General features: G+C 45.2%; 1 protein-coding gene across 1 annotated transcript in view; it reads right to left on the bottom strand.

Moving 5' to 3' along the window:
* The window catches only part of LOXL2 (lysyl oxidase like 2), a 96,798-nt gene that overhangs the window by 40,008 nt on the left and 41,700 nt on the right, over positions 1 to 15,090 (bottom strand). The window contains exon 4 of the mRNA XM_030552048.1: positions 2,797 to 3,008. Coding sequence (XP_030407908.1) covers positions 2,797 to 3,008 — 212 coding nt within the window. The remainder of the gene's footprint in view (positions 1 to 2,796; positions 3,009 to 15,090) is intronic.

Raw genomic sequence — 15,090 nt, 5'->3', positions numbered from 1 at the left:
TGGGGATTCCACACGCTCTCTAGGTAACCTGTTCCAGTGCTTAACTATCCTTTAGTTAGGAAAAACTTTCCAAAATCTAGCCTAAATCTCCCTGGCACATGCACTATTGTGGGCTGAAGGAAAGTTGCCAAGCCATCATTTATTAAGTACAGTTGCTTCCAACTATTAAAATGATACCATCCTTCTTGGAAACACCTCTAAGTGCCGAGCAGGAAGGATCTGCTTTGTCTTATTAGAGCAAATTGATTATGTGGTTCTGATGTGCAGTGCAGGAGCACAACAGTATCTCTTTAGCTCAGGAGAGAAAACGGGCATGGATGGAAGGAAACATGTTCCTCTACTCCAATAATCCAGAACAAAAACATGAGACCACCTCATAGCAATTACTACTTCACCACTTGTATCCCTTAGATGCTGGAAAACAAAACTCTAGTTTGGGCATTTTATTTGTGCTGCTTTACAGTATTCCAGCCCCAGGACCTTTTCAACCGATCGTCTTCATCTTACTAATGAGAAACATGAAGCGCAGCCAGTCAGCTCCAACAGAAACCTAGAGAAACAGCCCGCCTGTGAGCTAAAGGAAGAAGCGGAAAAACAACAACTATTACTTCTTACAAATAAAATTCCCCCCCACCAGCTTAGTCCCTGGTCCAGCTCCATAGACCAGACTTGGGGGAGAAACTGGATGATTTCTTAGCATAAGCTATTTTGCAGCTGCCTTGTTGTAAACTGTAAAGAGCAAAATGTGTTTATGTTACGAGCTGGAGACAAAAAGAAATCTGCAGCATGCTAACTCACAGGGGGACAGTCAGAATTCCTGCTAGTTTTATTCTGCATGCAACCAAAAGGACACTGCAGGCTTTCCCCCAGGGATCATAGAATCAAAGAAGATTAGGGTTGGAAGAGACCTCAGGAGGTCATCTAGTCCAACCCCCTACTCAAAGCAGGGCTAACACCAACTAAATCATTCCAGCCAGGGCTTTGTCAAGCCTGACCTTAAAAACCTCTGAGAATGGAGATTCCACCACCGACCTAGTGCTGTCTACACAGAGAGTTTAGACCAGCATAGTTACATCTTTCCAGGGGTGTGGATTTCACACCCCTGACAGACCTAGCTATGATGAAGTAAGTTTCCAGTGTAGACCAGGCCTGTGTGGAGCTCCTTTTGAAGCTGGACATTTCTACTGGGGATTGGGAGAAACTTGTGACTATATATGGCTAAGAACTCTAACCATCTCAACAAATGGGGTATCGTCTACACACATTGCTGCTGACAGTGTGTCTCCAGTACACATGGCTTGGTGAATCCAGGCCCCGTGCTGTAAGCCAAGTGGTGAACTCTTGACACCCATTGGTACTGAGTTGTTCCATTACTTTCATAGAATATCACGGTTGGAAGGGACCTCAGGAGACCATCTAGTCCAACCCCCTGCTCAAAGCAGGACCAATCCCCATCTAAATCATCCCAGCTAGGGCTTTGTCAAAACTGACCTTAAAAACCTCTAAGGAAGGAGATTCCATCACCTCTCTAGGTAACCCATTCCAGTGCTTCACCACCGTCCTAGTGAGATAGTGTTTCCTAATATCGAACTTAGACCTCCCCACTGCAGCTTGAGACCATTGCTCCTTGTTCTGTCATCTGCCACCGCTAAGAACAGTCTCCATCCTCTTTGGAACTCCCCTTCACTCTTCTCTTCTGCAGACTAAATAACCCCCATTCTCTTCCCTCATTTTATGCTCTCCGTGGATATTGCAAGACAGTGCACTATAGAGTAGAAGTAAAGCACTGTTTACAGTAGGGACATTTGACCAACGTGCCACCATTGCTAACATCATTTCAGATCCACAGGCAGCAGCCGTGTCGGGAGCTCTAGTGCAGACAGGCTGCCAACATTTCAAGCAGCGTGTCATCTAACTCTGTTCACGGCAGGGCTAATTGACTTGGTGCTTAATACAGTGAAGGTAGTTGACAGCCCAGCTACTGAAGAGCTCCCAAGGCTGCCAACTCCAGTGGAGCTGAACAATGGGAGAATTATTGGAAAATTTCTTCAAGGCAGACAGCTCCTGAGCAGCAACTGACTCACAATCCTTAAATTCAGTGAGTTGGCAGCCAGATACGCAGGAACTACAGGAGGGTGAGCCCAGGTGAGAGGCAAATACCAGAGAAGTTTGGTAAACCCTGGGTAAACATTTCGTCCGAGCTGTGAAACACTGAATTCTATGCAGTCGTGTGAATGAGGAATCTTGTGTTATGAGATAAAACAAGGACCTGTCTTACTGCAATTCAAATCAGTTAAAACTGCTGTCGCGGCATGCACTGATCCTGATCATGCAACTGGATCTATGCAGACAGCCCTCTATGTCTGCTCAGGCTCTTTTTGAAATTGATGGGCCTCCATGAAGATTTAAGTGCAGGACTCAGACTATAGATATATACAAATGTTACACAGAGCCCATGCCAGTAGAACGAATGCAAGAATAAATATTAGGACTATCTAGCAGTTGGAAATAGAAAGACTTAGTGAACCGTCTTTTTGTCTGACTTTAAACAGATACTACATTTTTTCTCCTCCAAAAGGTTAGGCTCAAACTGGCGTCATGCATCCCTGGTTACAAAAGGAAGTGCCCGACATTTAAAATATTTACACAGAAGTAAAATCTGATCCACAGGAATGAAGCAACTGGCCGAGGTTTGCCTACTTCTAGGTCTTTGCTATAATTCGAAATTTGCATTTTTGAACAAGGCCCGAGTGTTCGGGAAACATGACCAAGGCTTATAAAAAGTTCCCCTCTTACTTGTAGACCTTGGCATTGTATTTCCTCTCGCCCGGAAATCCAAACATGCCGCAGACAACTCGGGAATTCTTCGCAGTCCAGTGTTTGTCACAGATCTGCTTCCAGTTCCCTCCGTCTTTCACCTCCACGTAACCCTCTGTAACAGGCACACGCCTGCGGTAGGTAGCAAGAATAGCTCGGATCCTTATGTCCTCCACCTGGATGTTCATGTTCTAAGGGTAAAAAGGGTATTTTAGGGATGCATTATAGCAAGTCAACAGGTTTGAATGGTTAAATCAGGGAACTGGAAGTCAGGGTACCTGGGTTCTCCACCTGACTTGTTTTACAGCTGAATAAACTGACACAGGGAAGACAAGCTGGCTTATGCAAAGTCAGCACAGGGAGTCCCAGGAGGTCCCATTCCCAGCTCCCCCACTGACCTTCTGAGCAACCGTGGGCAAGTCACTTCATCTTTCAGTGTCTGTTTCTCCAGCTTACAAAAGCAATGATCCTGTACATTGGTAGGTAAAGTACCTTAATATGCCCTGACAAAAAACATATTATATATGAATGCAAAAAGTATTATGGCCAGACAGATGGACCTTTACAAATAGGACATTTCTGGAGTTTCTAAAAAGATCCTTCACATGAGATATTTTTGTTGTTTAAATAATATTTTTAGTCCATTTCATTTAACATCACCATCCTTTGTTATAGCAGAGCCATATTGTTATTTTCAGTTTTTCAGCTTCCTTAAAAGGTCTTCTCCACTGAGCACCAGGGGAAACTTTACAAACGTGTGCACAATTGAAGATCCAACTGCAATGGGTCTCCCGCCCACTCTGCACTTGCCAGCTACGACTGCATCTTTCCATACTGTGTGGCAGCATTTAGCATGCTGTAATGGGGGGGGGGGGAGGAGTGGCTACAGTCTTTGCATTTTAGGCGTGACTTGTTTTGTGTCTTAACGCACATGCCAGGGACTGAGCTAGGCTGATTTACACCAGCTGAGGATCTGGCCTTAGAAGCATAAAAGTGAGCTGGGCCTGAAGTTCATATCATCACAGCAATGTATTTGTGCATCACTTTCCTCACCATAGACCCCAGTACTACAGTACCCAGGGTCTCTGATGGGCTACTACTCTGGTTGCTAGCCCACCACATTTACATTACTACGGTTACCCATGCTAACTAGACTGTAACATGTGCTAGTGTTAATCACACCTTCAACTGCAGTGTAGACATACCCACAGTGACTTGCCCAGGGTCACACACAGGGAGGTCCTGAGGCCAATAGGGAATTGAACCCAGATGTTTCAAATCCCAAGCTAGCATGCAAATCCCTGGGTTATCCTTCCTCCCTCCTTTCATCCCCCAAGAGCATAAGTTTTAAAAAGTGGGTCTTTCCAATTGCTGTTTGTGGGTACTCGCTGTTTGCTCAGACTGGATTTCTCCTTTAGATGAAATGCACTTGGGACAGGAGATGGGTCTCAGCCGCCACATGGATTTCACATTTTGAGCACATGTGAGGGCAGGAATACAGAACTCTCAGAAACTCAAGCCCTGAGCTTAGGCTGACTGGAAAAAGAAAATCTGCTGTGGCAAGCAATTAAAAAGCTAATGCAAGTTTCTACGATGCTTCCAGGAGAAGTCCTTTTTCTTGTCAACAGTATAAAGAGTACATGGTTTCCAATGGTTACATCACAGCTGTGGAATTCTCCCCTTCCTCTCCCCAAGTTTAATCACTTAAAAGTGAACAAAGCCCAGCACTTTAAAGGAACATGTGCTGCTTTGATCCACTGCGATCAATTAAAAATACAAGTTGCTAGAGGCAGGAAAAGTCACATTTAGATTCAGAGTTGCCTAGAAATAGAATCAGCACATCTGCCCTGGATAGGAAGGATACAGAAAGGCTGCATTTGGTTATGTGATCGCCATGTGCAACTTGCTAAATAGGCAGACCGCAGGCCAGACCCTCACCTGCTGCAAACAGACGTTGCTCCACCAAAGTCAATCGGCTGAGCTTCTGGCCTAGTGTATTTAGAGGAGGGGACTCAGCTCAAATCCCTGCACTCTCTCGTGGGCTCTGCTACTGACTCACTCAGTAACCTTGGGCAACTCACTTAGACTGTATTTTTTCAAGCATCCATTCATTTTGATTGACTGGCTTGACACATGCCTAGGTATTGATCTGACAGAGGTGTTGACCTCTTGTTGCTCACATTAACTTTAACTGCAATTGTGGGTTCTTGACATTCAACCACAGCATGTCTCAAAGGGGACACCCAAAACTAGAGGTCACTTTTGAAAATTTGGCCTACTCCTCTCGTTATTTATGCGGTGTATTATAGTAGCACCAAGGACCCCAGGTCGTGGAGCAGGACCCCATTATGCTAGGTACTATACAGCTACAGAACAAAACACAGTCCCTGCTCCAAATTGCTTATCTTCTGCCTCGGACAGCGTGAGCAGTAGTGTAGCTGGGGGTGGGGGGGTGGAGGGAGAAGGAGGGAGCGGCTGTTCTCCTGCCGAGCACAAGTGGCATCTTTTCAATTTCTTGGCACCTTAATTTTTATTCACCTGGTGGCACTTTTACTGACGGGGCGGCACTCCGGGTCTTTGACAGCACTTCAGCGATGAGTCCTTCACTCGCTTGGGTGTGTTCGGTGGCACCAAAGGACCTGCCACCAAAATGCCGCTGAAGTGAAGGACCTGCCACCTAACTGCTGCTAGGTCATGAAAACAAACCTAGTAGTAGAAAACCCTGAAGAGTTTAACATCTAAACAGAGAAGTCAGACAAAAAGTGGGAGCAAGCGAATGTTATTAACCCTGTTTAGTAGATGGGAAACTGAGGCAGAGACTAAGCAGCTTGTCCAAGAGAATCTGTGGCAGAGCCAAGGAACTGAACCCAGACCTCGAGGCCCAGGCCAATGGCTTCACAAGACAACCCTTTCTCTAGCCAGCAGCTATACACCAGTTACCTTTTTAGAGCTAAACCATTCGCTCTGTGAACTGTGTTTTTTTCAAAGGACAAATGTGTGTGTTAGAAAAACCAAAAACGGCTGAGAGCATCCTAACACGGAAAAGCTGCAAACACCCTGTGCCTCACTGGGGCGTACCACGGATTTCCAACATCAGAGCAACAGGAAAGCAGGAAGCCAGCAATTTCCCATTGGAGACTTTCCCAAGTTACCCAAACAAAACCCCAAGAGAAGATATTGCAATCTTAAGAAGGTTATTTAAGAAAATAAAATCTACTGGCCCAAGTTCTGCTTCTGTAGTTAATCAGGCAGCTGCTAGGCAAAGTGCAAGATAACATCCGTTCCCAGACAGTGCTGACGTCCCAGGGAGTGGGTTAGTGGTCTAGGAAGTGAGAAAAGAACAGGCATACTTGTGGCACCTAAGGCCTAATCTACACTATGAGTTTAGGTCAAATTTAGCAGCATTAAATCAAATTAACTCTGCACCCGTCCACACAACGAAGCCATTTTTGTTGGCATAAAGGGCTCTTAAAATCCATTTCTGTACTCCTCCCTGATAAGGGGAGTAGCGCTAAAATCGACATTGCCGGTTCGAATTAGGGTTAGTGTGGATGCAATTCAACTGTATTGGCCTCCAGGAGCTATCCCACAGTGCACCATTGTGACCGCTCTGGACAGCAATCTGAACTCAGATGCACTGGCCAGGTAGACAGGAAAAGCCCCACAAACTTTTGAATTTAATTTCCTTTTTGCCCAGTGTAGAGAGCTGATCAGCACAGGTAACCATGCAGAGCTCATCAGCACTGTGACCACGCAGTCCCAGAATCGAAAAAGAGCTCCAGCATGGACCGTACGGGAGGTACTGGATCTGATCGCTGTATGGGAAGACGAAGCCGTGCTATCTGAACTCCGTTCCAAAAGACGGAATGCCAAAACACCTACCCCAGCCTGGACAGTAGTAAGGAGCAGTCCAGCTATAGGCTGAACAAGTGCAGAATGGTGGTTCACTCTACTTCCCTGTAAGTCAACCGCCCTCCCCTCGCACCTTGATCTCTGCTTGAAGAGGCAATAATGTCAGTGTTGTTTCAAATTCACGCATTCTTTATTACTTCATCACACAAATGGAGGGATAACTGCCACAGTAGCCCAGGAGGGGAGGAGGGAAGCAACAGGTGGGGTTGTTGCAGGGGCACCCCCTAGAATGGCATGCAGCTCATTTCTGCCAGATGTCTGGGGCTCTGACCCTGAGCGGCCACTTGCATCTCTGGTTCTTCAGAAGGCTTGCCTGATATTCTAGGCAGCACCGAACCTCCATTAGACAAAATTTGAAGAGAATGACCTCAGGAGTCATTCCCATTTTTGTCTAGGTGCCCCTGACCGATCTCATGGAGGCCGGCCAGGAGCATCCCTGACAGCAGCAGATGGTACAGTATGACTGGTAACCGTCTTTGCTAACTTGCAAAGGCAAGGAGCTGCAGCTGCTGCTGTGTAGCACTGCAATACCGTGTCTGTCAGCAGCATCCAGTAGACATACGATGACAGTGAAAAAAGGCTAAATGGGCTCCATGCTTGCCGTGCTATGGCGTCTGCTCGGGCAATCCAGGGAAGAGGGCATAAAATGATTGTCTGCCATTGCTTTCACGGAGTAGGGGTTGACTGACTACATTTACCCATAAACACCCGCGACAAATTTTTGGCCCCATCAGGCATTGGGAGCTCAACCAGAATTCCAGTGGGCAGTGGGAACTGTGGGATAGCTATCCACAGTGCACCACTCCGAAAGTCGACCCTTGCCATGGTTCTATGGATGCACACTGCCAAACTAATGTGCTTAGTATGGATAAATGCACTCGACTTTATACAAGCTGTTCCCAAAAATCAACTTCTGTAAAATCAGAGTAATTTCGTAGCGTAAACATACCCTTAGAGATTTTATTTATTTCCAAATTTATTTGGAAGTGAGAGGCACACATTCCAGCTCTGCCAGTGACTCATTGTAAGAAGGCTGTACTCTACTGGCCTGATCCAGGAACTCGGAGTCAGGACCCCAGGGGTTCTCTATTCCCGGCTGTGCCACTGTCTCATTTGGGCATGTCACTCTTGCTCTATCTTCCCATTTCACAGATGGGGAAACTGGGGTGGTGAGAGTTTAAGGGACTTGCCCAGGACCATGAGAGGAATCAGTGTCAGAGCCAGGATTCTAACTCAGGAGTTCCTGGCTCCGATCATACCTCCTTCTCAGAAGAAACTCATGCACCAAAATACATCAACAAGCCAGCCAGCCATACTGACTTGTACTCTGCTTAAATAGACCCATTCTTCATTGGTTCTGATTTGTATTTTGTCTTGGCCAAGGACAAAAAATATTATCAAATTTGCAGGAAATAAATCATCCTTTTTATACTTCAATCTCCAAACGGCTATAACAGGCCAGCACGAAACATCATTTCATGATCTGCCTGAAGAGCAAGTATAAGCCACATCTATTTCCCCCCAGTTTGTTCTCTCTAACTGTTTGTAACCATACAACCCTTCAATTGCTTTAACCATGGATCTAACCCTGAAGTCATTACTCAGGCAAAACTTCCATAGACAGAATCAAGAACTGCAGATCTAGACTTTACATCGGAAAACTCAAAGGGGAACAGGGTGGAGAATAATCAAAACAACTAAATGTATATTTCTCAGGGAACTCTTTAAAAGGACTGGTAAGATTCCCCCCGCCCGGCAACTTTGTATGGGTTTCAGTGATTTCTCTCCGCTGCAGGGTTCTGTTGGTTGCACTTGAATTGGTGCGTAGTCAGTGAAAAGTGAGTATAGAGACATGCACTTTATCCTTCCAACACTCACACCTAGAACAGCTGGGCTAATGTTGAAAACAGATTTCTCATAAAACCAGAAGGAACCACAGCAAACAATATTTAATAGCCTGAGCAGATTTCTTGTTTAAACGACTATTGTCATATTTCATGTACACGTGTAGAGGGAGATCAATGGACACACAGTGCATTTATGGGGACCATACAATATTTGTTTTTCTATTATAGTAACATATAGCAACCCCACCAGAGATTGGGGCTCTGTTGTGCTAGGTGTTGTCTGGGATTGTCAAAGGAGCCCAAGGAAATGAGGCACCTGAATCCCACTGAAAGTCAATCACTCATCCTTATTATGATGTGTATTACATTAGTACCAAGAGGCGAGATGGAGCCTCATTGTGCTAGGGGTTGCACACACAGTGTAAGAGATCGCCCGTGTCCTAAAGAGTTTACTAGCTAAACAGACCAGATAAAAAGTATGGGAGAAGAGAAGCATTATCGTCCCCACTTTACCAATGGGAAACTGAGGTATAGAGATTAAGTGACTTGCCCCAGGTCATGCAGGGAGTCTGTGGCAGACCAGGTACTTGAACCCAGGTCTTCTGAGTCCCAGTCCAGAGCACTAGCCATAAGGCCATCCTCTTACAAGACCAGACTTCCCAATCTGCAGATTTCAAAGCACTTTATTAACCAGGTATTACTTTGTTTACAGACAGGAAAACTGAGGCCTTATTCTCATACATGCTGGAGACCTATGTGCTCCATCTGGAGCTCTGGGGCTCAGCACAGCATAAGGAGTAAAACCCAGAACTCTTGACTCACCCAGTCCCACACATAATGATTAAATAACACTTCCCTTACTGAAAAAGGGTTCTCACAAATAGCCATCTTCCTCATGCAGGGGTGGAGGACAGATAAAAACCAAGAGACTTGATTAACATATTGAATTACCATGCCTCTTGCACAACAAGCCCTCCTCTTTGGAGCTATTCAGCTAGTCTTGCATGACTTCCACCCATTCGCACCAACAGCTATTAAGAGAGATGCTGTCCCATCTATCCCAAACCTCAGTTCCCCTTTGGCTTGGAATTCAACTACTAGCCTAATCCCAACCTGGATCCAAAACCTCACCCCGTGTCTGCTCATTAAACATCCCACCCGTGTATTTTATATGTAGCCAGCTCTAGTGGTTGTACTAATATCTCTAGAGTCACTTTCTCTCTGAAAGGATCCTGTTTCTTGCATTGTTAATCCCACTCACCGAGATAAATGAGTCTGTTCCTTCCTTGTCTGGCACCTTTCCACAAACTGCACTTCTTGTTTTATCCAAATGTAGTTTTGGCAGAGAGAGAGAGAGAGAAAGCGAGCCAACATACAAAGCAACAAGTAATCCTCAGGCCAGGGCAACAGATTTTCTCTTCCCTAACTTAAGCTGTTTTACCCAAGAAAGGTGTGACAAGCCCACTGAAGCAAGGCAGGAGGAGAGAGTGGATTAGGTAAAAGAGAAAGCACTGCAGATCTTTGGCTATGGTTTTTAAGCAATGGCTCCGCCAAAAACAACTCACTTTCAACTAAAACGGTATGGGTTTGCGTGAAGTAAAACACTAGTCTAAACTAAATTGATGTAAACAGGAGGAAAGCTAAGCACTGGATTGGGACTCAATTCAATTTCCAACTCCGCCACAAACACCCTGTGAACCTTGGGGAAATCAATTCACCTCCCTGTGCCTGAGTTCCCCTTCTGCAAAATGCGGCTATGGAAATCTGGAGCACAGCTTGCAGGAGGGGAGACTCTGGAGGAAGCACCAGAACATAGGGGCTGACTCTGTGGGTGCTCCAGAGCTGGAGCACCCACGGGAAAAAATTAGAGGGTGCTCTGCACTCACCGGCAGCCAAGCTCCCTGCCCCACCTCACCTCCACCTCCTCCCCTGAGCACACCGTGTCCCCGCTTCTCCTCCCGGTGCTTGCTGCCACGCAATTGCTGTTGGAAGGGACGCGGGAGGAGCGGGAACATGGCACACTCAAGGGAGGAGGCAGGGAAGAGGTGGGGGCCAGGGCAGAGATTTGGGGAAGGAGTCCAATAGGGGCAGGGAGGGGGTGGGGACTTTGGAGAAGGGATTGGAATGGGGGTGGGGCAGGGGTGGAGTCAGGATGGGGCTTGGGATGGGTCGAGCACTCACCAGCACCAGGAGAAGTTGGTGCCTATGCACCCGAAATTCAGTCTGCGGGCACATGGCTGGAATGCTAGCTGCAGCATCTCTGTAAATAGTTCTCTTAATAAAGAGCCAGTTCAGTTTTACAAGCACAGAGCCATGTTATTACCCAGTATGCAGTCCATGAAACGGGTTAATGATACCTCCTTTCTTCCACCTTCTGCCCATCTTGTCTATTGAATTGTAAACTCTTCACAGTAGGGCTGTCTCTCTGTTTGTTTGCATAATGCCTAGCACCATGAGGACCTAATCTTGGCTGAGACCTCTAGGAGCTACTAGAATACAAATAGATAAATCAAACTACAATTCCAAGAACTGTAACAGTTCGAACCATCTATTTTTTTTCTCCTGCTTCCTCAGCTTTCTCAATTCTGTATTGGGTTTCCTCACTCCTCCTCTACAGCCCTGGATACAACACCCACCACGTAACCAACGGCCAAGGGTTGTTATGAAACCACAAATCTCAGCCGCAGATCGTGCAGAAGACAATAAAAATAAAAGGTTTTGTTGTGAGTTTTTAAGAGAATCCCAGCTTCAAATAAGTTCACATGAATCTCAACTGGTTTGGTTTCCCTGTCTGAATCAGACGCTTTCTCACAGCTTTAGATCCAATTGCAAAAGGCTCACACAATCTTCCAACTTTTTCCCATCACCAATTGCCATCTGTTTTGCATTAGGCAGAACAAACATATCTTTCTATATCCACTACTCGCCTCTCCCCCAACTTGCTCCTTGTGACAGGCCTGTCATTTAAACACCCAGGTGGATGCAGATTAATGCACGGATCAAAATGAATCTGGTTTCTTATTCCTGGGAATCTGGTCCCCAGCCCTAAGGCTCCACTATTCACAGTTCATTAAACAAAAACAAAACATCAGGGAGTGGCAGACAAATTGCTTGTTTATGCCCTTTCCCTTTAGTATTGCTATAGCCACAAAAGGGCTAGATCATGGCTTTAGGGATTTTCCAAGAGTGAAGTGCCTAATTCCCAAAGAATTGGGCACCTCAATCCCTTAGGCTTTTTGGAAACTTCCACAGAGCCGTGCTGCTCCAGGGCTCCAAGGCACACAGCAGCAGTATTGGCCTAAGGGTGCAGCATTTGCTCCCCAGCACGTTGGCTCAGCCCTGCTAGCTGGTGCACGTGCTGGAGCTGTCAAGGCAAGAGTCTGCAACCCGGCAAGGCAACAGGAGCACAATGACGGAGAGATGAGTCTAACCCATGAACAGAGACATAAGATGGGAGGCTCGAGAAGGCTTCTCGGGCCCTCTTGTATCCCCAGCACAGAACAGCCCTTGGTTTTTACAGAGGAAGCAGAAGAAATGACAGTTCATATCCTTTTTGCTATTAAATTCCTTAGGCCCAGGGCCCACAGCATCACTCTGTAAACAGCTGCTAATGCATTTTTCCCTCCTAGCTAGCAGGCTCACAACATTCCGTTTAGAAGAGCAATGACTGTTTCCCTTCATTATCTACTCCAGCTCAGCTAGTTTTTTCCATCCCAGCTGAACCGTCCCAGTTTGACACTCCTCAGGCTTTCCTCTGATCATCAGACTGAATGGCTTTTGGTCAACATTTAAAGGGGGGGGAAAAAAAAGAAGAAGAAGAAGAAAAAAAAAAAAGAGTGATCTCAGCAGAGAAGATACCTTAGGCGACTTCAGCAAACCACAACAGCTGGGGTTTTCAGAAGAGAAGCTCAATTGCCACATGAAATATACACCCACGCAACTACATCATGAGGAAGCCAGCCGGGGACTGATCTAGTCTGAGCAGCCTGGGGTTTCTGCTCACTGACATCAGCAAGCTGAATGCTTTTAAACAGGCAACTATGAGTCAGGTTCTGAACTGGTGACTTATCCTAAGATGAAGGGTCAAGGTAGGTCCAGAGGGGGATTTCTGCCTTGACCATTCATCATGTTGTGGGATTTTGCCTCTGTTCATTCTAATATTATGTTACCATCATTAGAGCTGAATGAGAACTGCAAAAACTATGTTTGGACCTGTCAGTTTGGATGTAGCTTGGAACTATTTGGTTCAATCATGTTCATGATCCTATTTATTCACAAATAGACAAGAGAATATACTTCATGTATATATTTACATGCAAGTTTGGGAAGCAGCTATTCTTTGTATGGATACTTGCATTAACACATTCCCGGGGTCTCTTTACACTAAACAGGAACTTTGGTTAACTCTGGACTCACAGTTCTCCTGTTTTAGAAAGCTTTAGTCAGCTAATCAGTCACCTAATCAGGTAGCAGGAACAATTCCATGTGTGACTAATCATACTAGTAGTATGATTCCATGTATCATTACATACCTTAAATAGGAGACATTTATTAAAGAAAACATACTACAAACAGACTTCCACACAGTTTTCAGTTCCAGCTTTGTCTCCCTTGCTTACCAGAGACCACATCACATCTAGAACACTATATAGCACATGGAGAGATCAGGCTGGATATTATACTGTGAGTAAATGCACCACTATGAGTAACAAGTAGCAAATCAAAGCGAACAATCTGCAAATACACCATTGGCTGAAATCAGTTCACAAACTGTTTAAACAGATATGACTAGCAGGGGGCAAAAACCCTCTTCCTTCTTTTGGATACAGACATCAGGCAATAAATAGGTTTGATCAATTTACAGTGACAGCTCCTTCCAAGGCCGTTTTAAAAGTGGAGGAAGCTACATGAGGAAATCAAAGGGAATGAAAGCTCTACTCATTATCAAAGCACTGGCCACGCCATATGTTTCCTTCATCCTCATGACCACTTCAGGAGTAGCCAGACCAACAATGAGCTGAGCTCAGCACTGGAATACATTTCTGGGCCTGAGGAGACCTTTTACACCTGTCAAAATGCAAAAGTTCCTGGTGAGATCACCACCCGCAAGTGTGAATCCTGGTCATGAAACCAGCGCACATAGAAAGATACAGCCTCATAAGGTGGTAGGAATTTAAGTTCATCTCCATTCTAGATGTGCACTACTTATATTTTGAATCATGAAGAGAAGTAGATACACAATCCCCCTTCTTATAATACTACCTAGCTTGTATCTAATGTACGTCAGTAGATCTCACAACACTTTACAAAAGAAGGTAGCTATCTTTATCCTCGTTTTACAGATGGGGAAACTGAGGCACAAGGCAGCAAAGTGACTTGTCCAAAATCATCCAGCAGGCCAGTGGTCATGCCATGAACAGAACCTGGTTTGAGTCCCAGCTCAGTGCTCTATCCATTGGGACATGCTGTCTCCTTATAAAACCTTAGAAAGTAAATTAGAGGCTGAATTTCCCAGTCCTCCAGCCTTGTTGGCAAAAGCCACAATTTACATATTGCTGATCCACCGTCTTCCTTTTCATCCATCTTCTCTATTTATGCTTCTTTTCCAAAAGCCTTGCCTATCCCACTGTCCGCACAGCTATGTAAACATCTTTTTATTTTAGTTACCGTCAAGTTCTAAAAGACACTTCAAGATGTTTTTGCTTCCAAAGCATAAAGTCATGAGAGGACTGGACATCTATTTACACTTTTAATCAAAAAACATCTTCATACCGCCCTTCTCTTGCCCCAGCAGCCCTCCTCTCCTTTATTAAAGCAAAGGCGTCAAACAGTTTATCGACTCCCCCATCATAACAAAGGCATTACCCAAGTAACTCCATACACTTAAAGTGACCTTTAAAACCAAGTTATTTCTCCACCCATTCCCCATGCACTAACATATAGGAGATCTGTCTTGGTCTGAACATCTGGAGCTGGCCACACATGCTTCTGCTAACTAGCATTGACTTGAGTAATTAACAACCACCCAGCGTCCCAGATGAGAAGCAAGCATGGTAATAGAGATGAGGTAGGATATGGAAGCGTCCTTAAGATCAAGAGAGTCTTGAGGGAGGAATGCCAGAAGCCCATTATTTAGATCGGGGTAGGCAACCTATGGCACTCACACTGCCCAGGTCCTGGCCACCGGTCCGGGGGGCTCTGCATTTTAATTTAATTTTAAATGAAGCTTCTTAAACATTTTAAAAACCTTATTAACTTTACATACAGCAATAATTTAGTTATATATTATAGACCTATAGACAGAGACTTTCTAAAAATATTACAATGTATTACTGGCACGCGAAACCTTAAATTAGAGTGAATAAATGAAGACTCGGCACAACACTTCTGAAAGGTTACTGACCCCTGATTTAGATTATAAGCTCTTTGAGGCAGGGACCCCAGCACCCAACATGATGGGGTCTCTGTAAATGATGGGAGCTGTTACAAACTAATGCAATACAAATTGCAGAGG

Source organism: Gopherus evgoodei, chromosome 2 (assembly GCF_007399415.2).
Source record: "Gopherus evgoodei ecotype Sinaloan lineage chromosome 2, rGopEvg1_v1.p, whole genome shotgun sequence".
Lineage (NCBI taxonomy): Eukaryota > Metazoa > Chordata > Testudines > Testudinidae > Gopherus > Gopherus evgoodei.
This window is presented reverse-complemented; position numbering and strand designations above follow the sequence as displayed.